General features: G+C 36.6%; 4 protein-coding genes across 8 annotated transcripts in view; 1 reads left to right on the top strand and 3 right to left on the bottom strand.

The window, feature by feature from the left end:
* LOC149730380 (spectrin alpha chain, non-erythrocytic 1-like) overlaps window positions 1-1,518 on the bottom strand; it is a 29,483-nt gene extending 27,965 nt beyond the window's left edge. For both annotated transcript variants that reach the window (XM_089887101.1, XM_089887102.1), the window contains exons 1-3: window positions 1,343-1,518; window positions 894-1,049; window positions 157-282 (exon numbers count right to left, since the gene is read on the bottom strand). In XM_089887101.1, coding sequence (XP_089743227.1) covers window positions 157-282; window positions 894-1,049; window positions 1,343-1,435 — 375 coding nt within the window. In that variant the 5' untranslated portion in view covers window positions 1,436-1,518. The remainder of the gene's footprint in view (window positions 1-156; window positions 283-893; window positions 1,050-1,342) is intronic.
* Window positions 1,519-2,345: 827 nt separating this feature from the next.
* Window positions 2,346-8,832, bottom strand: LOC149730379 (uncharacterized). 3 transcript variants are annotated; one of them, XM_089887112.1, is made up of 4 exons: window positions 8,734-8,832; window positions 4,233-4,677; window positions 3,781-3,891; window positions 2,346-3,210 (listed from the first exon to the last, which is right to left on the bottom strand). In XM_089887112.1, the coding sequence occupies exons 2-4, from the start codon at window positions 4,641-4,643 to the stop codon at window positions 2,911-2,913; spliced, it is 822 nt and encodes a 273-aa protein (XP_089743238.1). In that variant the 5' UTR covers window positions 4,644-4,677; window positions 8,734-8,832; the 3' UTR covers window positions 2,346-2,910. The 3 variants fall into 3 exon arrangements, with proteins under 3 accessions (XP_089743238.1, XP_089743236.1, XP_089743237.1); XM_089887110.1 differs by lacking the exon at window positions 8,734-8,832 and adding an exon at window positions 4,866-5,011; XM_089887111.1 differs by lacking the exon at window positions 8,734-8,832 and adding an exon at window positions 4,870-4,987.
* LOC149730378 (E3 ubiquitin-protein ligase rnf168-like) lies at window positions 6,946-10,487 on the top strand. 2 transcript variants are annotated; one of them, XR_016385890.1, is made up of 8 exons: window positions 6,946-7,201; window positions 7,767-7,897; window positions 8,370-8,602; window positions 9,000-9,081; window positions 9,302-9,365; window positions 9,707-9,777; window positions 9,834-10,001; window positions 10,251-10,487. XR_016385890.1 is itself a non-coding variant. In XM_089887107.1 (8 exons), exons 1-8 carry the CDS (start codon window positions 7,032-7,034, stop codon window positions 10,407-10,409), a joined length of 960 nt encoding a protein of 319 aa, XP_089743233.1. In that variant the 5' UTR covers window positions 6,947-7,031; the 3' UTR covers window positions 10,410-10,487. The 2 variants fall into 2 exon arrangements, 1 of the variants encoding a protein (XP_089743233.1); XM_089887107.1 differs by having other exon boundaries at window positions 6,947-7,201; window positions 9,834-9,883.
* LOC149730377 (uncharacterized) lies at window positions 9,777-21,872 on the bottom strand (the record flags this gene model as incomplete). The annotated part of the gene is made up of 13 exons (XM_089886931.1): window positions 9,777-10,505; window positions 11,173-11,331; window positions 11,682-11,867; window positions 12,298-12,474; window positions 12,905-13,081; window positions 13,296-13,437; window positions 14,074-14,156; window positions 14,534-14,701; window positions 15,062-15,175; window positions 15,429-15,554; window positions 15,928-16,050; window positions 16,627-16,746; window positions 16,808-21,872. Coding segments are annotated over 13 exons (6,642 nt in total), but the record flags the coding sequence as incomplete, so codon positions are not given.
* Between the last annotated feature and the right edge of the window lie 7 nt (window positions 21,873-21,879).

Raw genomic sequence — 21,879 nt, 5'->3', positions numbered from 1 at the left:
ACTACATAGGAAAGACAAATTATATTTTACGTGATGAGGTCCAATAGTGTGACACAGCATGGAAAATCGTCAAAAAAGATTTTGTCTTTTACTTTAGGGAAGCTTTGTGCAGATTTAGCATCATGCTTCCCTAACTTGATGCCTACACTTTAATACCTCAATAATGTCGGATGCACTAAACTTCTGCTCAATCATGTCTTGTCCTTCATTATCAAGTTTATCCAAAGATCCTTTATTAGCGTTCACCTCAGCTTCAAGGGTGGTGTGCTTCTGAAGCCGAATCTGAAAAAAAAATTGTATTTTACAATATATATATTATATATATATATATAAATAAATTAAATATAATAAGAAACAATGAATGTTAGAGAGTCCAATACTGTGGGTCTTTTAAAATGTCGTGTCAATTCAAAATTGGACACAAATGGAAAGAAAAAAGTTCCTTTCAAACAGCATAGTAATACTAGTAATCAATGATAAATTCTAAGGCAGCACTCATTACAATGAGACCTAATTTTATTGCATGACTAAATAGGCCAACCACATATAAGTGGTGACAATAAATTAGCAAGCTTATTTGTGCCATGACAACTGCATCTAATGCTATTAAACTTAACTGCCAATTACACCCATATTAATATAAATATATTTAAGTGAAAATTAACAACAAAAAGACCTTGTGTTTTTGGCAAAGTGGCAGACACATATTTTTAAGCAGAACTATTTTATAGTTATAAATTCAATTAGATTTCCATCGATAGGCTAATTTTAAAATGTCTAATTTTTGTGACAGTATTTTAATAAAAATAAATCAAAATTATACTTATAATATATCAACGTCAAATTATTAGGTATGTAGACCATAAAAGGCCCACAAATAATAGTTTTGTCACCTCCAAGTTAGTTGTATCCTTCCAACTTTCATCAACAGCAATTTGCATCCTGTCATTCATCCATCTCTCTAATTCACCGGTGTCTCTCAGGAAATGTTGGAAACGTAATGCTTCCTTTAATTCCAATCTTTTAGCAATCATGGCATCTTTGAACGCCTGGGGGAATATGGAAAGTTAAACATGCTCTGGATAAAATATAATATGGTCAAGTGTTGGGTAAAACAAAATAAAAATTACCCAAAGTTGCATATGTGGCAACTCGTAAGTTGACACGAGCTGTATGAAACAGAACACCCATGTTATAATGACTGTCGATTCCCGCAGTTTCCCGGCCATGCGAGTATAAACAAGTTACATACCTGATAACTTATAAGCAGGCGCGAGGTGTATGAAACAGAACACCGTGTTATAACTTTTTTCCACAAAAACAATAAATCACACCGACATACTTTATATTGAGAAAGGACTTGTTCTCGTCTCCTTGCAACATCGTCTGCCGTTTGCAACGGAACAAAAGTAGTCGAAGCTATTTCTTCAGTCATGCTTGCTTTATTAGAACTCTCCTTCAACAGATATTAGTTGTGCTGTGTAGTATTGGCCATAAAAGAATCAAAAATAGAAGAAAATGTTAGACTTGAAAAACAAAACATCAAAGAAACATCTACACACAAAGTGGTAAATGTAAGCTGGCACGAGGTGTATAAAACAGAACACACGCGTTATAACGACTGTCGTTACCCCGCCATGCGAGGATACATTAGTTATGTTCATTCATTTAATCAAAATAACTGAAACAATTAAAAACGCATTTACGCGTGTAGCCTAGCCCTAAAAATCCTACTGTTTTTGCAAACTAAACTGACAAATCTGTCAAAATATAACCGCTAATGCTACTAAAACAGCTAAACTAAAACTTTTTAAACCCAAACAGACAATAAACATGGCCGACTACGAATGCACTCCGGACCCCACCCCGCCGCTAATCGATGTAGATCTATTTTCCAAGCAATCGAAGTCACGTGACCACTTGGAAAAAAGGAGAAAGCCAAGTTGAACCAAAGTATGTAATGTTACGGGGATCGGGCATGGTCCCAAAGATAGACGAAAAGTTGGGCTCACGCAATATGATTTGTGTTCTTTGTAAAGTTAGATCTCGAACTAGGAAGTAAGCAAATGCGCATTTAACTGTTATTCCAAACTTCGAAATAGCTAAGTGTGTCTACGTGTGCAATGCGTACTATTTTTATTAAACCTTTTTAGCCCTCACAGACCACTTAGGTGCTTACTGATCGTGTCTTTTCCAAGGACACATACGCCCACGATTGTAGCAGCGCCGAGCCTCGAACTCACAACTTCTAGGCTAGGGAGGGGCGCGCTAATCTTATGTTCACAATAAAAACGCCTAAAATGCGTTTAATAAAAGTATTCAACAAATACAACACGGTAATAAAATATGTTTGTGGTTTGTACTTTTGTATTTTTCATTTTAATGATTAAATAAAACGAACTGTTGACACGAAAGTATATACACAGTATATACGTAGACGAAAACTGTATTCAGAACAATATGGCGGACAATCATAAACAATACTTCAATAGGAAGAAGGGAAATTGGGACGTGACATAACTCATTAACAGTAAATGGCTGTAACAATGTAACAAAGCACTATAGAGTGATTAACTTCCGCGTGAAAAAAAAACGTATATAGTATTGTGGGGTAAGATGGATAGGGCTATCCCATATTATTCAATATTTATTAATCGTGTTTTTAACAATTAATAACGCTATATTAGAGTCGTAAGAATACGTTTATGTGATTCTATAAATATTCTTGCTTGCTACTAAATAGAACGATAAAAAAGAAAACATGGACCATCTTACCCCAGCTTACTAACTAACTAACAGCTCGCGAACATATTCGAATGAACGAGGCAAGAGAATCATAATATTCAAACATAAATGTGCGGATAAAGAAAAGTTATTTGTAAGTTGTAAAAAACATGCATACGGTGGCTATTATAAGCGCCGAGTTAAGTACGTTTCGTCGTATGGGTATATAGTTTTTGGGGCAGTATGCTCGTTCTGTTGGACATCATTGTCAGGAGCATTTGCTGCAGATGAGCAAATAGTGTTAAACCTCGGATCCGATTGTTTATCCATATACTGGGGTTCTGCATCTAGATTTATTTCCTCTGGTACTGCAATACACTCTGGTTTGTGGCCATTTAGCAAGTACATTAACTTTTGTCTTTCTTCTTGCAGCTTTTCGATTTCTCGTTTTAGCTTTGCGTTCAGGTTTTCTAGATGTTCAGATTCCTGTAAAATAAATACAGATTGCAATTCTCCATTCATAAATACGTCATACGGTTAGCTAGCCAACTGGTTCGATCTAGCTTTGTTTACGAGCGGCGATTATGGGCGAACCGCACAACCAAAACTTTGGCTGTGGCGTTAGGAGAAGAGGCGTTTAAACCAAACCTCTGACGTATAACGGCAACAGACTACTTATACCCCGGTTAGAAAAACAACAAAATTTTATTTCTGCCTAAAATCGTAATGGCTAATAGCAAGGTTATTTTATTCGTGACTGAGCAGGCGGATTTCCGTTAAAAATATAACGGTTGTGTACGATTAAATATATGTATAGTTTGGGGCAAGGTAGCAAACATTTCATTCTTTTTCATCTTCACATTTAGTAGTAAACAAAAAACATTTACAAAATTATAAAACCGTTTCCTAACAACTCTAAAGTTATCGTTGTCATATTTGTTGAAAACACGGTCAGAAAATATGGAATTTTATGTGCTAACGGCATCCATCTTGCCCCACAGTACTACATACCCTGATAAAGACTTTATGTAATCATGTTGATTTAACTTATATTACCTCTTGCAACTGCTCTGACAAAATCTTTTTCTTAAACCGGCATTTTGCGGCGGCGACTTTATTTCTTTCTCGTCTTCTTTCGCGTTTTAGCAAAGTTTCGGGAGAAATTTCCTGTAGGAAAATTAGCACATATAAAATTTAAGTTTTAGTACTAATATAGTTTATAATGTTGGTTGTAGCGGTTACTGCTTTTATCGAGTTTGTTTTACCCGATAACGTGAATTGTAAAATGATTTTAGGTATGCCTCCAATCTTTTCGGTTTTGCATATTAATCACACTTTTGATATTGTAACCGAATCAACAATATCACCCACAAAGCTACATACATGGTAACTCGTAAGCGGGCATGTGTATGAAACAGAACGCCGGTGTAGCCGTGTTATAACGACTGTCGCTGCCCCGCCAAGCAAGGATAGGCTACATTCAGTCATAGATCTCTATTCGTACTTACGTCATTCTGTTGCGTTTTGTATTCAAGTTCCACTGTTTCGGGCAATCCTCTTGCTATCCGTTTACTCTGGATCGTATATCTTAGTTCTTCCTTAATAAGCGGTCGAATATGTTCTTCAACCATCAGTAGATCTTCGGTTGTCATTCGAGATAAACTTCTCTCGTCGTTATAGACTTGCTGGTTGTTCATATTACGGTGCTTGTACTCTGCCTGGTTATCTGGTGAGCGCCTTCCCTGTCGTAGGTCGACTGCGACGTTTGAATCGCTTGCAACATTATGATGGATCGAACCTTTCCTGCTTCCCCCATTGTTATAATACGTGGATTGATAAGACTGAGGTATATAGTAAGGCGAAACTCTTCCACGTGCTGGGTTGCTACTTTGTCCATGAGTCATCATATGCAGCTTCATTGGTGAGATTACAAAGTATGCTTGCTACCCAGATCTATAAATAGAATACAAACATGGTGACTTAACACATACGATATATCGACAATCATTAATAGAATAAGCAATTGTACACCGCTACCTACTATATACATAAAAATATCTAGCTTTTCACATTAGAAAAATTTACTTTTTAAAAAGTCGTCCCGTTAAACCGTTTAATATATTAAGAAAGCATATTCATACCTACTTCGAGCATAACCACATACTTAACGCACAGTATTGCCAGCTGACAAGACCGGTCTGCTACCAACGACATTATCGCCCGTTTCCACTCGCTCTTATATAGTGCGCGTTTCTCATGGCTGTGCCACAACGGGCGAGAGAGTAATGTCTAAAATTAGAGCTGACTTCAGGCACTGTTTTCGGCAATGGAACATATCAACGGACGGCTACTCAAGCGCAGCAAACCACTAATCCCCTGACGCAAAGCAAATGCCGGAGAAAAGTATCAAGCGCCGTATACGTGATGCTTGTTTTGTGTTATGATACATCACAAGTCAATTGTGGTCTTTTAATTTATTTCCAAGCGAACTGAATTCGTTTACATTAAGTTGTAATTATAGATTTAAATTAAAACACAATATAGTAGGGTGAGGGAAGATGGGACACCTTAAGCACATAGTATACAAATAACCTGGTCGTGATTCAATTCAAACCATTAACAACGGTCTATAAGAGTTGCGAGGATACAGTTTTATATTTCCTTGAGTGTTTTTTGTTTATTGCCAAATTGGATGAGAAAATAGAATGAAAGGGTGTCCCATCTTTCCCCACAATACTATATCATGCAAGCAAGAATTCGCGTGTATAATTCCGACCATACTATCTTGTTTACACAAACTTTTTATCATTAGACATTAATTTGTGTTTAATTAAATACATCTAAATATAAATTGGATTAGCAGCGACGTTTCATTTGACATTTTTGCTCGAGTAGCGTTATTGTATGTGTGTGGTTTTAATACATTGCGTATGTGTCCTTACGCAAAGTTTTAACGGTAATTCACCTATAGCCCGGTTTAGGTAGCACTAATGGGTTGCCCCAATCCCAAGCCAAACATAATGTATGGTAGGGTGGAGAGACAGGACACCTTTGGCACATAATACCCAAATATCTTGATCGTGTTTTTAAAAATTACCAACGGTCTATGAGAGTCGCGAGGATACGATTTCAAAATTCTTTAAATGTTCTTTGTTTACTACCAAACTAAACGAGAAAATAGTATGAAAGGTGTCCCATCTTCTCCCACCCTACTATATATTCATCGGTAAGGGTCGCTTTATTTAAACATAATAAAATACCGCGTATTTACGATATAAGCGAATGATACAGTTCACGCACGTTTGATAAATATGCCCACGCGGTTAGCATTGTGCTTTAAATGTGTTAGTCATCATAATTCGTGAGCAACGCAAGTAAACATGGCGGGGTAACTTGGTTTTAAACCGGTTACTCGTCTTTATAATAATCTTGTCCTATAACGGAAAGCCAACATTGAAAATACTGACTGGTACGCATCCATTTCCGTGTGATTTATTTATCCTCGTGTGGCCGGAAAACAACGACGTTATAACACGGGTGTTCTGTTCCATACACCTCATGCCCACTTACGAGTTACCATGTATGTAACTTATTGATCCTCGCATGGCGCGGCAACGACAGTCGTTATAACACGGGTGTTTTGTTTCATACACCTCGTGCCCGCTTACAAGTTACCACGTATTTAACTTATTTATCCTTACATGGCGGGGCAACGACAGTCGTTATAACACGGGTGTTCTGTTCCATACACCTTGTGTCCGCTCGCTAATCATCATGTAAATAGGTTAGGGGTTAATTTTAGTGTACCAGTCTGTATTTTAGAAACTGGCCCCTTGCATGCGATGCGTTTTACTATATTTCTACGTGGCCGCCATGATAACATGGTCTATAGATTATAACAAATTCAGTACAGCCCGCGCGTACTCCATAAGTTCTGCGTCAAGGCGCACCAGGGGACCTAATATTTACTCAGATTCGCGCCAAAGGAGATTAGACATTAATCGTTGATGGCTTAATCGGTTAGGTGGCGACAGTTTACATTTTGCTGCCATAAACCAGCCAGTTATGACTAAAATTGCTGCTTTGACATAAATATACATTTTCTTTTAATCCTGTTTAAGTTTTATATAGGAGTTCAATAAAAGTGGAAAATTCTAGTTTAAAGTGATTTAATCGTGCCCATTAAATGAAACCAGTCATGCGCGACTTTACGCGCCAAATAACTTTCTCACGTTGGGGACTTTTTAACTTACGTAGAAAAGAGAAACTTTGGAAAAGATTAAAATCAAAATAAAGAATATATTGATATGAATGCAACGTCTAATGGCACGTTAACTGGAGAGGATATATCGTGTCCAATTTGCTTGGATATTTACATCCAACCAATAACGTTGGTATGCAAGCACGAGTTGTGTAAATCTTGTTATGAAGATTACTTTTTGAAAGCGGATTTTCGTTGCCCGTTGTGCAAGAAAAGGTTTGTCAATTGTGTGGAATATTCTTAAATTGTTTTGCATTATTGTGAGATTCTATTAGAATACTTACAATTCTACCAATAAAACTCAGGAAGTACTGTTTATAACTTGCATCATGGCCTACTCAATACATTTGAGTAGGCCATGCTTGCATATAATATAAAAATATACTTTCTGGTGGTTTAAGAAGTTTTTGCTTGCTAACAAAAATTTGATCATTGCAAACTTGACATGTTTGTCTTGTAACGTTTATACCCTCCCTAAAGATTTGGCACTTGTGAAGAATCTTCCGGTACATAGCAGAATAGGCTGGTGGAAAGTGTTTGGTGGTTAGTGGTAATAGAAGTTAGTAGTTAAGGGTTAGTGGTTAGCAAATAAGGTGGGGAGAGTTTCTTCACTAGCACCAAAGATTTAAGACACAACATTTTCTGTTATTCATAAAGAAGATTTATACATTCTATTGCTACCAGGCATATTGAACAGTCTTAAACAGTTTTTCCAGCATTTTTACCAGTCCTTTAAAATCACAATTAATATTTTTTTATTAAATTCACACTTACTCTGCAGACTGAGTACTTGGGCTCGCAGGAACCCAACGGTTGATTTGTTGGTTAACGTTGACAAGTGGTCAGCCATTCAACAACAATATCCTGATCTGGTTAAGAAAAGACTGAATGGGGAAGATACTCATTTGGAATGTGAGATTTTTGGTGTATTTAGGTGTAAAGCATGTTGAGAAAGATGATGACAAATGTTAGTGTATAATGTTAAATGCTGTTAACATTAGTAGGGGTGAATTCATTATGTCTGCAATCCACAACACTCTTATGCTGTTCAAATTGTAACGTTTAAACAATTATATTCAAGCAAAACTTGTAAGGTATTTTCCCAATGTATATATAGATATATATATGATAGGCCTTTATGTATAAATATAAAACGCTTCACAATTTTGCTTCACCATAAAACTTCTCTTCAGAGATTGGTAATGTGATTTTTCTTTCAAATACCATTAATTTTAGGGAAAAATATGGTTCAACGTTCGAATTCTGGTGTAGTACATAATTCCTTTTAATATAAACATTTTTTTTGAGACTTTACCTTGAAGAATATAATTTGAAAATTTAAACACTTTACAATTTTGCTTGACTATGAAACTCCCCTTTAAAGATCATCGGCCACTTAGCATCCAAGTTGCAAAACAAGGAATAATCCATGAGGAATATGAAGAGATGAGGCTTAAGTATGAGAGAGAAAGATTGTCGCAAGCAGAAGAAGAAGAAGCAAAATCAATGGAACTCATCAACCAGATGATGGAGGAAGAGAAAAGACAGTTGGAAAAAACTCGACAAGAACAAATTGAGAACGATGAAAAGTTTGCGAATATTATTTGTCAACAACTCGTGAGTTGACTTGTTATGAAACTTATGATGTTCCGATTACAGGCGTCCAACATGGGTGTGTATGCCCTTTAGTAAGTTACAGCTAAAATTACTTGTATAAAATGAAGAGTGAATAATCATAGATGGCTTACATGGGTAGGCAGATATCCTGGAATAGGTTATGATACCATTTACTTCCTTTAAAGAAATGCACCCATGCTCCACACCATTAAAAAACTCATGCACGCCACTAGTGTTATATCCTTCTGTGAGAGTGAGATAGTTTATAATAAACTTATAAACAAATTCATTTGTTAAGTAGAATAAATTGACACCAATTCATTATAACACTAACTCACTGCAGAAACAATATTCAAACATCGTACCTTAATATTTCAATCTAACTTTCACCACACAGAACCAACCTTCTCCGTCCCCTGTTTGTAAAAAGATATTAAGATCCACCATCAAAACAAGATCTGCAAAGAAAAAAGGAAATGGTAAAAATTCTGTGTTATTGTTATTATGGGGTCTTATCTAAGCATTTATAAATGAAATTGGTTTACTAAAGTTGTTTTTGTTATGGCGTATGATTGCTTCATATTCGTTTTTTTCTTTTTATATGGCACAGTAGTTAGTACGAAAGCTTACTCTTTACCAACTGTGAAGTGACACGCAAGGATAAATTACCTACAGTAATATAAATAATGTATTTGGTAGGAAGTTCCATCAAGTGTAAATCGATTGACACTTTCTTTCAAACCTCTCCTACCCAACTAAACAGGTAACAGTGATATAATTTAAAGAAAACATCAACTTTTGGTTATTTGTTTAATTTAAACAGGATCTAATGAATCTTAAATAAATGAATCTTAAAACGTCCGGAGTGTTTAACTTAATGATGAAATGCTATACAGTTAAATTCTTCTATACTTAAAAAACTTTAGTTATTGTAAAGTAACCTAAATGGTCTTTATATTAACAGAACCAAACTGACTGATCACTATATTGACGTAACTAAACTAAATGACTTTTATAATGAACTAATTTTACTGTACTATAGCCTACTTGAAAAAACTTCAGTTATTGTAAAATAAACTAAACGATCTTTATAATGAACTACAGTAGTATATCAAGCCCTGACCCAACAGCAAGCACTTCTCAGTCATTCTGTGTTACCTCATCACCAACACATGGTATGCAGTAATGTTTTATTATATCTCTATGTTATATTACAAAACTTCCACACCAGATAAAGAGGCAGCAGAGAGCAAGTCAAATGAAAATGTTGGTCCTGTGAAAGTAAGTGCCAAAATATGATAGTTTGAAATAAAATAACAAAAGTAGTTTCATTATATGTGTACATACTGATTGTTTGTATTTTTGTAGCAACTTCTAAACACAGAACATTACTGCCTAGGTATTCAAACTTTTAGGTCGTAAAAATGGTCTGAATTTCTATTCATAAATTGCACTCACAGTAATATATAATAATAACATAAATAGATTAAATAAATAGGTAAATACATTTTCTAATATAATGTTGAATATTCTTCTTAAATATGGAACTAATATTCTTCTAAAATCTTATATATAAATGAATTAATACTATGTAAATGCATTTTCTAATAATATAATATTGAATAAAATATTGAACTAATTTTAACAGTTGGAACTTGAACAGACATCAGAAATTCAATCTGATCATCCAACAGATGATGTGTTGGATTTACATTTTCTTAATAAAGATACACCTCCTGGTAAAGCACAACACTCAGTTAATGATATGATGCCACTACGTAAAAGAAGGAAGCTGAAAAATTATTAGATTTTGTTGAATTTTCCTGTTTCATGCCGTTCTCTGTTTTTCTTCAGTGTTAGTTTCAATAAAACAACTTTAAACTTCTGCATGCAAATTTCATTTCTGTAAAATAAAATATGTTAAATTTTAGGTATATAGGATAAAAATTATTCAGCTCAAGCATATTATTTATATAAATATTAGTTCGGTTTTAGACGAGTGAAGAATCACTATTAGCTCCAGTATATATTTAGAGTGTCTGTAAGGTTATCTAGTATATGGTTGATGAAGTGGGCAACAGTATGAAAAGTTAAGTACTGTTTAAAACTTTAAATGATGCCAAATTTTGGCGATTATAAACCAAGTTAGAGCAAAATCACCCACAAAGTAGAAAGTAACATACATGGTAACTCGTAAGCTGGCCTGAGGTGTATGAACACCCGTGTTATAACGACTGTCGTTTTCCGGCCACGCGAGGATAAAGTAAGTTACATACATACAAATTTGCTCAATACATGGTTGAAACAATTAGCTTCGTAACCTTTTTGTAAATATTGCAAAACTTTAGCAAATAAATAATGAAGTTAGTAAAATAATTTAGGACGTAATATCCAATTATCCTGATCATGTTTTAAACAAATAACAACGATATATGGAATTTGTAAAAATATGGTTTTAAAATTCTTTGTATTTTCTTTGTTTATTACAAAACGGGTTGAGAAAATGGAATGAAGAGGTGTCCCATCTCCCCCCATCCTACTATGTGGTTTAAACACACCAATACACTTACACAAGCACTGTAGTTTAGGGCTGCCCCACTGTCCGTTTCGACATGATATGAACGCCCACCCTGTTGGATAATAACCACTGTCACAAACATACAACACAATCTTGGAACCTTGTGGCCTGGGACGAGCATTGGCAACTCTTGGTACGACTCCACAACCATCTGCAAGGAGAAATATTGTTGAAGAACTTGTATGTTTGTCCGGTGCCGGTGCAAAGTGTTTAGCTCGCCTGTTTATAAGCCAGAGGTAATGGGTTCAAGGCTCGCTGCTGCTGAGCGTATGCGTTTTTGTGCAAAATACTTAACAGCAATTGCTAATTTAAAGCAAGTAACATTACATTCATTTGTTAAGGTGACCTTGCTAAGTTTTTAAAACAACTCAGAATAAACTTTATTGAAATCTGGATTGCAACTTTCAACTTAAAATATTTGTCAAGCTTTTATAAAGGTGTAAAAATCCAGGCTTGGAGTTTATGTTAAAACTTAACAGTACATGTTGTGTTATCCCTTACCATGACACACAAACGTTGGTGTCCCCCAAGTTCCGTCCCTTAAGCAAGTAACTTTATTCTTAGTTGAACTTGACCGGTATCCTCTATTACATGAGTATTTGACAACATCTCCAAACTTATATGAAGTTTTCCTTCTATAAGTTACAGGTCGCGCGTTCGGAATAACAGGAGGGATTGAACATTCACCTGGTGTGGAGAATAATTTGGTATGAAACACAACATAGCTCTTTACATTTTTGAACTCAATGAAAAAGATCAACATATTGAAAAAAACGAACATATGGGGTTTAACAGCTAAATAAATAGTATTCGGAATATGCGCTGGGTCCAAAGCTCAACAGACAGCAGAATTGAAGTTTAATAGTTATTATTTATATTATAAAAAAAAGCACTGATATCAACCACCCACAAAGTTACATGCATGGTAACTCGTAAGCTGGCGAGAAGTGTACGAAATGTTATAACGACTGTTGTTGCCATGTAAGGATAAATAGGTTCCAAATGAGGTAATTTATAAGAGGGTGCATGAAACGAAACACTTGTGTTGAAATGAAACGCAGTTATTGCCCCGTTACATCAAGATAAACAAGTTACAATCATCTATTCATGAACTCACTGTTACATCTGAAGTTGGTTGGTGACCAAGTTAAATCTGATCTACATTTAATATATGAGTGACCAGAACCTCTGAACCCGGGGTTGCAAGCGTACTTTGCTACATCACCGAGCAAATAAGCTTCCTCTGCATTTGGTATTTCAGCATTTGGAATAACTGGAGGTGGCATGCACGCTCCTGTGGAAAGAAGAAGATAATTGTCAGTACTAAACTGTGTACGACGGTTTTATTTATAGTTATGCATGTCCTTTGAGTAAAAAGATTTTTTTAACGTTTTTTTTGTTACTTAATTTACGCTTAGCATTAAATGTTTACTCTGTATGTATTTATCCCACGGTATGTGTATTATACACTGTTTTTTTTATAAGTTTGACCCAAAACTTTATGACTGATTTATGACAAAAATGTGTGACAAATACAACAAAATGTAGACTTTTTTTACTTCCAGCTTCAAATGTCCACACATTCATAACTCAAAAGTGGATAACTTACATCATATGCCCATCAGCCCCACATGCTAACACACTGTATTATAAACACACAGTGGTTATATTCTGATATTTATATATCTACCACAAATTTAATGACACACCTCCATTTAACTTACCCACACAAGAAAGCCCAGGTCTTGAAAACACTCCCCTCTTGGTACAAACTACGTCTGTTGGACCGCTTGATGTGAAGCCAGCATTACAAGTGTATTGTAATATTTCCCCAACCCCAAAGTTAACGCGAGTTGTCACAGGGGTTGCGTTATCAACTTGGGGGATATCCCTGCAGCCAACTTTAAATATAATTCTTAATTAAATGTTAGCGTACATATTTTATTTTAATACAGTTTAATATAAAGAAAGTCTAACCAAAAAAAAATAAAAGGGAATTGGCTGAAAAACGACATTCGTACAACATGCCAAAGTTACCTGAGGAAAATATCAGTGAAAGTGAGGTTACTTAACCTAACAAAACTCATTATCTAAATTCTCCAGTAAAAAACGAACCTGGTGCTTTTTTGCAAGCAAATGGTAACCGGTATCTACAAGACACGTCATTCCAAACCCCTTTGCGACGTAACATCACCACACAATCCTCGTTCCGCGCAAGGTATGACTGAGGTTGGTTTCGTTGCCATCGTAAGAAATCCTGAACATTTGAAACTTGGTTGTGGATTATTAGGTAATTTTGAATGGTACTGTTTATAGGAAGCTTACAAGTTACCACGTATGTAACTTATTTATCCTCGCATGGCTGGCAACGAAAGTTGTTATAACACAGGTGTTCTGTTTCATACACCTCGTGCCCGCTTACAAGTTACCACGTATGTAACTTATTTATCCTCGCATGGCTGGCAACGAAAGTTGTTATAACACAGGTGTTCTGTTTCATACACCACGTGCCCGCTTACAAGTTACCACGTATGTAACTTATTTTTCCTCGCATGGCTGGCAACGAAAGTTGTTATAACACAGGTGTTCTGTTTCATACAACTCATGCCCACTTACGAGTTACAACGTATGTAACTTATTTATCCTCGCATGGCGGGGCAACGACAGTTGTTATAACAACGGTGTTCTGTTTCATACACTTTGTGCCTGCTTATAAGTTACGATGTACAACTTTGCAAGGCATTGTTTTTCAACTCATAAGTCAACACTTGGTTTAAACAATTACTGTTACATTTCTTGCTCAAGAACATGTCTCAGTATGCCTTTGACCATTGCACCGTCAAGCCTTTATCCTTTAGTTACGATGCGAGATACACAAACATAACAAACATACCACGGGTGTTTGATCCGGCCACCTAAACCTGCTTTCCTTTCGAATATCATTCAATCCAATCCACAAGTATTTGGACGAAAGGCCTTTGAATATTTAAGTCACATTTAGCAAGAAAATATATAAAAAATTGCAGTAGCAAACAAAAAGATATAGATTTTAAAAATAGTATATATTTAAGATCAATGTTTTGGAAACAATAAATAAATAGGTAACAATTTTAGAGTTGTTATATATTATATTTGTAGTAGGATATTGTATTTAACCACGATATATAATGATAATGGGACAACTTTGTTCTAAATCTAGGGTGCCATGGCATGCCACGCTGTAGGACCTCACCCACGTAAAATAGAACACAGTCGCAATGGTAGTGCGATAGAATCTACTAGAATAGAAATCTGCTAATAATTTTGTTGCTCATACAAACACTGCAACTACTAATGTATTTTTATCAACTTACTTCGGACAAAAAAGTTCTCTCTTCTTGAATGAATACTTGGCAGCGTTGCGTTGTGTTTCTTCTTACAATACCATTGAGCTCTCCTCCATTTAAGTCGAACATTTCTTTGGTACTGGTAACAGAAACCTTCAAACTTTCGCCAACCTCTACTACACGGTGTGCTCAGGTCTGCAAAGAATGAATGAATGAATGTAACTGATATATCCTCTATCCTATCTATTATGTATAAATGAACATCAATCATCTTTTTATTCAGAGAAAATTCAGAAGTTATAACACTTATCTATCCTTGCATGACAGAGCAACGACTTTTGTTATAACACGGGTGTTCTGTTTCATACACCTCGTGCCTGCTTACCAATTACCACGTAACATTGTGTTTTGTTATTTGTGTGTTTTATAATATGAACAACCAATCAGTGACCACTAGTTAAAGTAATATCCACAATGCCATGGCATCAATTAGCATCATAGGTTCAAAAAAAAACATCTACTGTTCAAAAACAAGATACCAACAATTTCACTCACCCACTTCACACTGGTAGCCTGTGTAACCTCTTGGACAAATACATAAGTATCTTCCCTTAAGCGACAAACAGGGTGCATTATTTTGACAAGGTCTTGATTGGCAATAATCAATGTCTGCAAAAAAGTGTCTTGTACAATAAATGAATGTAACTTATTTGTTCACATATTGTGCACTGGTGTTCTGTTTTTGTGGGAGATAAATGGTTGGGTTTACATATTTTAAAAGTATAGCTGACCACTGGGCAATTGCTCACAATGGTTGTGGCTTTGAGCTTTGATCTTATACCCCCTGGGCTAGAAGCAAGTATATTAACCACGGTACCATGGCCCCAGGACAAGAAAATCGTCTATAAACTATAGTTTTTACCTTTGCATGTAATACCATCAGGTAACAACGTGTAGCCATTATAACATGAGCATTGATAGCTGCCTATGGTGTTATTACATTGGTGTTGGCACTGATGCGTTTCTTCATATTGGCATTCATCAATATCTGGAACGAAATAATTAATAAAGAGCTTTCTCAGGAAAATAAACCTAGAATTACAGATTGTAAAGATTGGCCTCAATGTCATCTTAATATTCTATGTGGGTGAGGCCCTGCAGCATGTCATGTCATAGGACTTAACATTTAGGATAGAGTTGGAACATTATCCTAACACCCAGGGTGCTGCAACTCATTGGTGACCACTGGTCTGGATGTAAGCACCTAACCACTGAGCCATGGTGCTGGACCAAGATTTATCTTCACAATTTGTTTTTTTGGACTTCAAATAAAAGTTTGTATTGGGTTTGAGAAAAATCCACTATATCAAAAATCTGGACGAAACGCATGCTAGCAAAACTTTCCAATCAAACAGACTTACCTAAACAAGTTCTTCTATCTGAGCTCAGTGCATAACCAGAAAAACATGAACATTCATATGAACCGAATGTGTTTCCACACGAATGATCGCAACTATCAGATCCATAGAAACATTCATCATCATCTGAAGAAGTTGTTAAAAATATTAATTGCTTCCAATTAGAAAAAGTAAATTTTCACTTATACACACTTTAGACAAAATCTAACACACATATTAGGTTTGAGTTATTATCTCAATAATCGCTTCCAATTACAATAAGTGGATTTCAATTTATTATTACATTATTAAAATTTATCACATGTGTGTTCTATTTCATACACATCATGTTGGGTGATTGTTATTATGGTGACAATTTGGACAACTCATTAGTGATCACTGAGTTGGAGCAATTGTTGTTAAGTTTCTTGCAAAGGAACACAAAAATGGTGGTATCATTAGGCAACGAATCTGTTACATCCTGATAACAAAACGAGCAATTTAACTTAAACAAGAGTAATAATCTAGCAAACTAATGTTAATTGGATTTCTGTTAAGGGATGCCATCATATTTTATCAACTTGTTGTGTTCATGTATCTATAGAATCTTTTAAAAGATACTTTCATGTTATATGCTTGTTTTTATTCTTGTGCATAAATATGATACTATCCAAAAAAGAGAAGATAAATTTATGATAATTTTGAATTTTAAAAAACTTGAACCTTCATCACAAAATTCTCCATGCAATCCATGAGGACAAATACAATAGAAATCATCTAAACCATGTTCAACACAACTCCCACCGTTGTGACAAGGATTGGAAAAACATATTCCACCAAAATCTAACAAAATAAGATAAATTTAAAAATATAAAAAGAGAAAGATAAAATTTACAATGTGTACCTGGTAGTTTTGTAGTTGCAAATGTGAAAGTTGTTTCAATAGGTGCTTCTGTTGTTTCAGTTGGTACTTCTGTTGTTTCGAACGATATCTCTGTTGTTTCAGCTGGTACTTCTGTTGTTTCGAACGATATCTCTGTTGTTTCAGTTGGTACTTCTGTTGTTTGAGCAAGTACTTCTGTTGTTTCAGTTGGTACTTCTGTTGTTTCAGTTGGTACTTCTGTTGTTTCAGTTGGTACTTCTGTTGTTTCAGTTGGTACTTCTGTTGTTTCAGCTAGTACCTCTGTTGTTTCGAACGATATCTCTGTTGTTTCAGTTGGTACTTCTGTTGTTTGAGCAAGTACTTCTGTTGTTTTAGTTGGTACTTCTGTTGTTTCAGTTGGTACTTCTGTTGTTTCAGCTGCTCCTGCTGTTGTTATAGCTGGTACTTCTGTTGTTTTGAATGGTACTTTTGTTGTTTCAACTGATTCTTTTGTTGTTTCAGTTGGTACTTCTGTTGTTTCAGCTGGTTCTTCTGTTGTTTCAGATGGTACGGCTGTTGTTTCAGCTGGTACTTCTGTTGTTTCAGCTGCTTCTTCTGTTGTTCTAGCTGGTACTTCTGTTGTTTTAGCTGGTACTTCTGTTGTTTCAGCTGGTACTTCTGTTGTTTCAGCTGGTACTTCTGTTGTTTTAGCTGGTACTTCTGTTGTTTCAGTTGTTACTTCTGTTGTTTCAGCTGGTTCTTCTGTTGTTTCAGCTGGTACTTCTGTTGTTTCAGCTGGTACTTCTGTTGTTTCAGCTGATTCTTTTGTTGTTTCAGCTGGTACTTCTGTTGTTTCAGCTGGTACTTCTGTTGTTTCAGCTGGTACTTCTGTTGTTTCAGCTGGTTCTTCTGTTTTTTCAGCTGGTACTTCTGTTGTTTCAGCTGGTACTTCTGTTGTTTCAGTTGGCACTTCTGTTGTTTCAGCTGGTTCTTCTGTTGTTTCAGCCGGTACTTCTGTTGTTTCAGCTGGTTCTTCTGTTGTTTCAGCTGGTACTTCTGTTGTTTCAGCTGGTACTTCTGTTGTTTCAGTTGGCACTTCTGTTGTTTCAGCTGGTTCTTCTGTTGTTTCAGCCGGTACTTCTGTTGTTTCAGCTGGTACTTCTGTTGTTTCAGCTGATTCTTTTGTTGTTTCAGCTGGTACTTCTGTTGTTTCAGCTGGTACTTCTGTTGTTTCAGCTGGTTCTTCTGTTGTTTCAGCTGGTACTTCTGTTGTTTCAGCTGGTACTTCTGTTGTTTCAGTTGGCACTTCTGTTGTTTCAGCTGGTTCTTCTCTTGTTTCAGCCGGTACTTCTGTTGTTTCAGTTGGTACTTCTGTTGTTTCAGCCAGTACTTCTGTTGTTTCAGTTGGTACTTCTGTAGTTTCAGTTGGTACTTCTGTTGTTTTTGCTGGTACTTCTGTTGTTTCAGTTGGTACTTTTGTTGTTTTTGCTGGTGCTTCTGTTGTTTCAGGTGGTAGTTCTGTTGTTTCAGTTGGTACTTCTGTTGTTTCAGTTGGTACTTCTGTTGTTTCAGCTGGTACTTCTGTAGTTTCAGTTGGTACTTCTGTAGTTTCAGTTGGTACTTCTGTAGTTTCAGTTGGTACTTCTGTTGTTTCTGCTTGTGCTTCTGTTGTTTCAGCTGGTACCTCTGTTGTTTCGAACAATATCTCTGTTGTTTCAGCTGGTACTTCTGTTGTTTCAGTTGGTACTTCTGTTGTTTCAGTTGGTACTTCTGTTATTTCTGCTGGTGCTTCTGTTGTTTCAGCTGGAACCTTTGTTGTTTTAGCTGGTACTTCTGTAGTTTCAGTTGGTACTTCTGTTGTTTCTGCTGGTACTTCTGTTGTTTCAGTTGGTACTTCTGTTGTTTCTGCTGGTGCTTCTGTTGTTTCAGCTGGAATCTCTGTTGTTTTAGCTGGTACTTCTGTTTTCTTAGCTGGTACTTCTGTTGTTTCAGTTGGTACTTCTGTTGTTTCAGCTGGTACTTCTGTAGTTTCAGTTGGTACTTCTGTAGTTTCAGTTGGTAATTTTGTTGTTTCTGCTTGTGCTTCTGTTGTTTCAGCTGGTACCTCTGTTGTTTCAGCTGGTACTTCTGTTGTTTCAGTTGGTACTTCTGTTGTTTCTGCTGGTGCTTCTGTTGTTTCAGCTGGAACCTCTGTTGTTTTAGCTGGTACTTCTGTAGTTTCAGTTGGTACTTCTGTTGTTTCTGCTGGTACTTCTGTTGTTTCAGTTGGTACTTCTGTTGTTTCTGCTGGTGCTTCTGTTGTTTCAGCTGGAATCTCTGTTGTTTTAGCTGGTACTTCTGTTTTCTTAGTTGGTACTTCTGTTGTTTCAGTTGGTACTTCTGTTGTTTTTGCTGGTACTTCTGTTGTTTCAGTTGGTATTTTTGTTGTTTCTGCTGGGGCTTCTGTTGTTTCAGCTGGTACCTCTGTTGTTTCGAACGATATCTCTGTTGTTTCAGCTGGTACTTCTGTTGTTTCAGTTGGTACTTCTGTTGTTTCAGCTGGTACTTCTGTTGATTCAGTTGGTACTTCTGTTGTTTCAGCTGGTACTTCTGTTGTTTCAGTTGGTACTTCTGTTGTTTCAGTTGGTACTTCTGTTGTTTCAGCTGGTACTTCTGTTGTTTCAGCTGGTACTTCTGTTGTTTCAGTTGGTGCTTCTGTTGTTTCAGCTGGAATCTCTGTTGTTTTAGCTGGTACTTCTGTTTTCTTAGCTGGTACTTCTGTTGTTTCAGTTGGTACTTCTGTTGTTTCAGCTGGTACTTCTGTAGTTTCAGTTGGTACTTCTGTTGTTTCAGCTGGTTCTTCTGTTGTTTCAGCTGGTACTTCTGTTGTTTCAGCTGGTACTTCTGTTGTTTCAGTTGGCACTTCTGTTGTTTCAGTTGGTACTTCTGTTGTTTCAGCTGGTTCTTCTGTTGTTTCAGCTGGTACTTCTGTTGTTTCAGCTGGTACTTCTGTTGTTTCAGTTGGCACTTCTGTTGTTTCAGCTGGTACTTCTGTTGTTTCAGTTGGTACTTCTGTTGTTTCAGTTGGTACTTCTGTTGTTTCAGCTGGTACTTCTGTTGTTTCAGCTGGTACTTCTGTTGTTTCAGTTGGTGCTTCTGTTGTTTCAGCTGGAATCTCTGTTGTTTTAGCTGGTACTTCTGTTTTCTTAGCTGGTACTTCTGTTGTTTTAGCTGGTACTTCTGTTGTTTTAGCTGGTACTTCTGTTGTTTCAGTTGTTACTTCTGTTGTTTCAGCTGGTTCTTCTGTTGTTTCAGCTGGTACTTCTGTTGTTTCAGCTGGTACTTCTGTTGTTTCAGCTGATTCTTTTGTTGTTTCAGCTGGTACTTCTGTTGTTTCAGCTGGTACTTCTGTTGTTTCAGCTGGTTCTTCTGTTTTTTCAGCTGGTACTTCTGTTGTTTCAGCTGGTACTTCTGTTGTTTCAGTTGGCACTTCTGTTGTTTCAGCTGGTTCTTCTGTTGTTTCAGCCGGTACTTCTGTTGTTTCAGCTGGTTCTTCTGTTGTTTCAGCTGGTACTTCTGTTGTTTCAGCTGGTACTTCTGTTGTTTCAGTTGGCACTTCTGTTGTTTCAGCTGGTTCTTCTGTTGTTTCAGCCGGTACTTCTGTTGTTTCAGCTGGTTCTTCTGTTGTTTCAGCTGGTACTTCTGTTGTTTCAGCTGATTCTTTTGTTGTTTCAGCTGGTACTTCTGTTGTTTCAGCTGGTACTTCTGTTGTTTCAGCTGGTTCTTCTGTTGTTTCAGCTGGTACTTCTGTTGTTTCAGCTGGTACTTCTGTTGTTTCAGTTGGCACTTCTGTTGTTTCAGCTGGTTCTTCTCTTGTTTCAGCCGGTACTTCTGTTGTTTCAGTTGGTACTTCTGTTGTTTCAGCCAGTACTTCTGTTGTTTCAGTTGGTACTTCTGTAGTTTCAGTTGGTACTTCTGTTGTTTTTGCTGGTACTTCTGTTGTTTCAGTTGGTACTTTTGTTGTTTTTGCTGGTGCTTCTGTTGTTTCAGGTGGTAGTTCTGTTGTTTCAGTTGGTACTTCTGTTGTTTCAGTTGGTACTTCTGTTGTTTCAGCTGGTACTTCTGTAGTTTCAGTTGGTACTTCTGTAGTTTCAGTTGGTACTTCTGTAGTTTCAGTTGGTACTTCTGTTGTTTCTGCTTGTGCTTCTGTTGTTTCAGCTGGTACCTCTGTTGTTTCGAACAATATCTCTGTTGTTTCAGCTGGTACTTCTGTTGTTTCAGTTGGTACTTCTGTTGTTTCAGTTGGTACTTCTGTTGTTTCTGCTGGTGCTTCTGTTGTTTCAGCTGGAACCTTTGTTGTTTTAGCTGGTACTTCTGTAGTTTCAGTTGGTACTTCTGTTGTTTCTGCTGGTACTTCTGTTGTTTCAGTTGGTACTTCTGTTGTTTCTGCTGGTGCTTCTGTTGTTTCAGCTGGAATCTCTGTTGTTTTAGCTGGTACTTCTGTTTTCTTAGCTGGTACTTCTGTTGTTTCAGTTGGTACTTCTGTTGTTTCAGCTGGTACTTCTGTAGTTTCAGTTGGTACTTCTGTAGTTTCAGTTGGTAATTTTGTTGTTTCTGCTTGTGCTTCTGTTGTTTCAGCTGGTACCTCTGTTGTTTCAGCTGGTACTTCTGTTGTTTCAGTTGGTACTTCTGTTGTTTCTGCTGGTGCTTCTGTTGTTTCAGCTGGAACCTCTGTTGTTTTAGCTGGTACTTCTGTAGTTTCAGTTGGTACTTCTGTTGTTTCTGCTGGTACTTCTGTTGTTTCAGTTGGTACTTCTGTTGTTTCTGCTGGTGCTTCTGTTGTTTCAGCTGGAATCTCTGTTGTTTTAGCTGGTACTTCTGTTTTCTTAGTTGGTACTTCTGTTGTTTCAGTTGGTACTTCTGTTGTTTTTGCTGGTACTTCTGTTGTTTCAGTTGGTATTTTTGTTGTTTCTGCTGGGGCTTCTGTTGTTTCAGCTGGTACCTCTGTTGTTTCGAACGATATCTCTGTTGTTTCAGCTGGTACTTCTGTTGTTTCAGTTGGTACTTCTGTTGTTTTCGGCTGGTACTTCTGTTGATTCAGTTGGTACTTCTGTTGTTTCAGCTGGTACTTCTGT

Source organism: Ciona robusta, chromosome 10 (assembly GCF_009617815.1).
Source record: "Ciona robusta chromosome 10, ASM961781v2".
NCBI classification, from domain to species: domain Eukaryota; kingdom Metazoa; phylum Chordata; class Ascidiacea; order Phlebobranchia; family Cionidae; genus Ciona; species Ciona robusta.
This window is presented reverse-complemented; position numbering and strand designations above follow the sequence as displayed.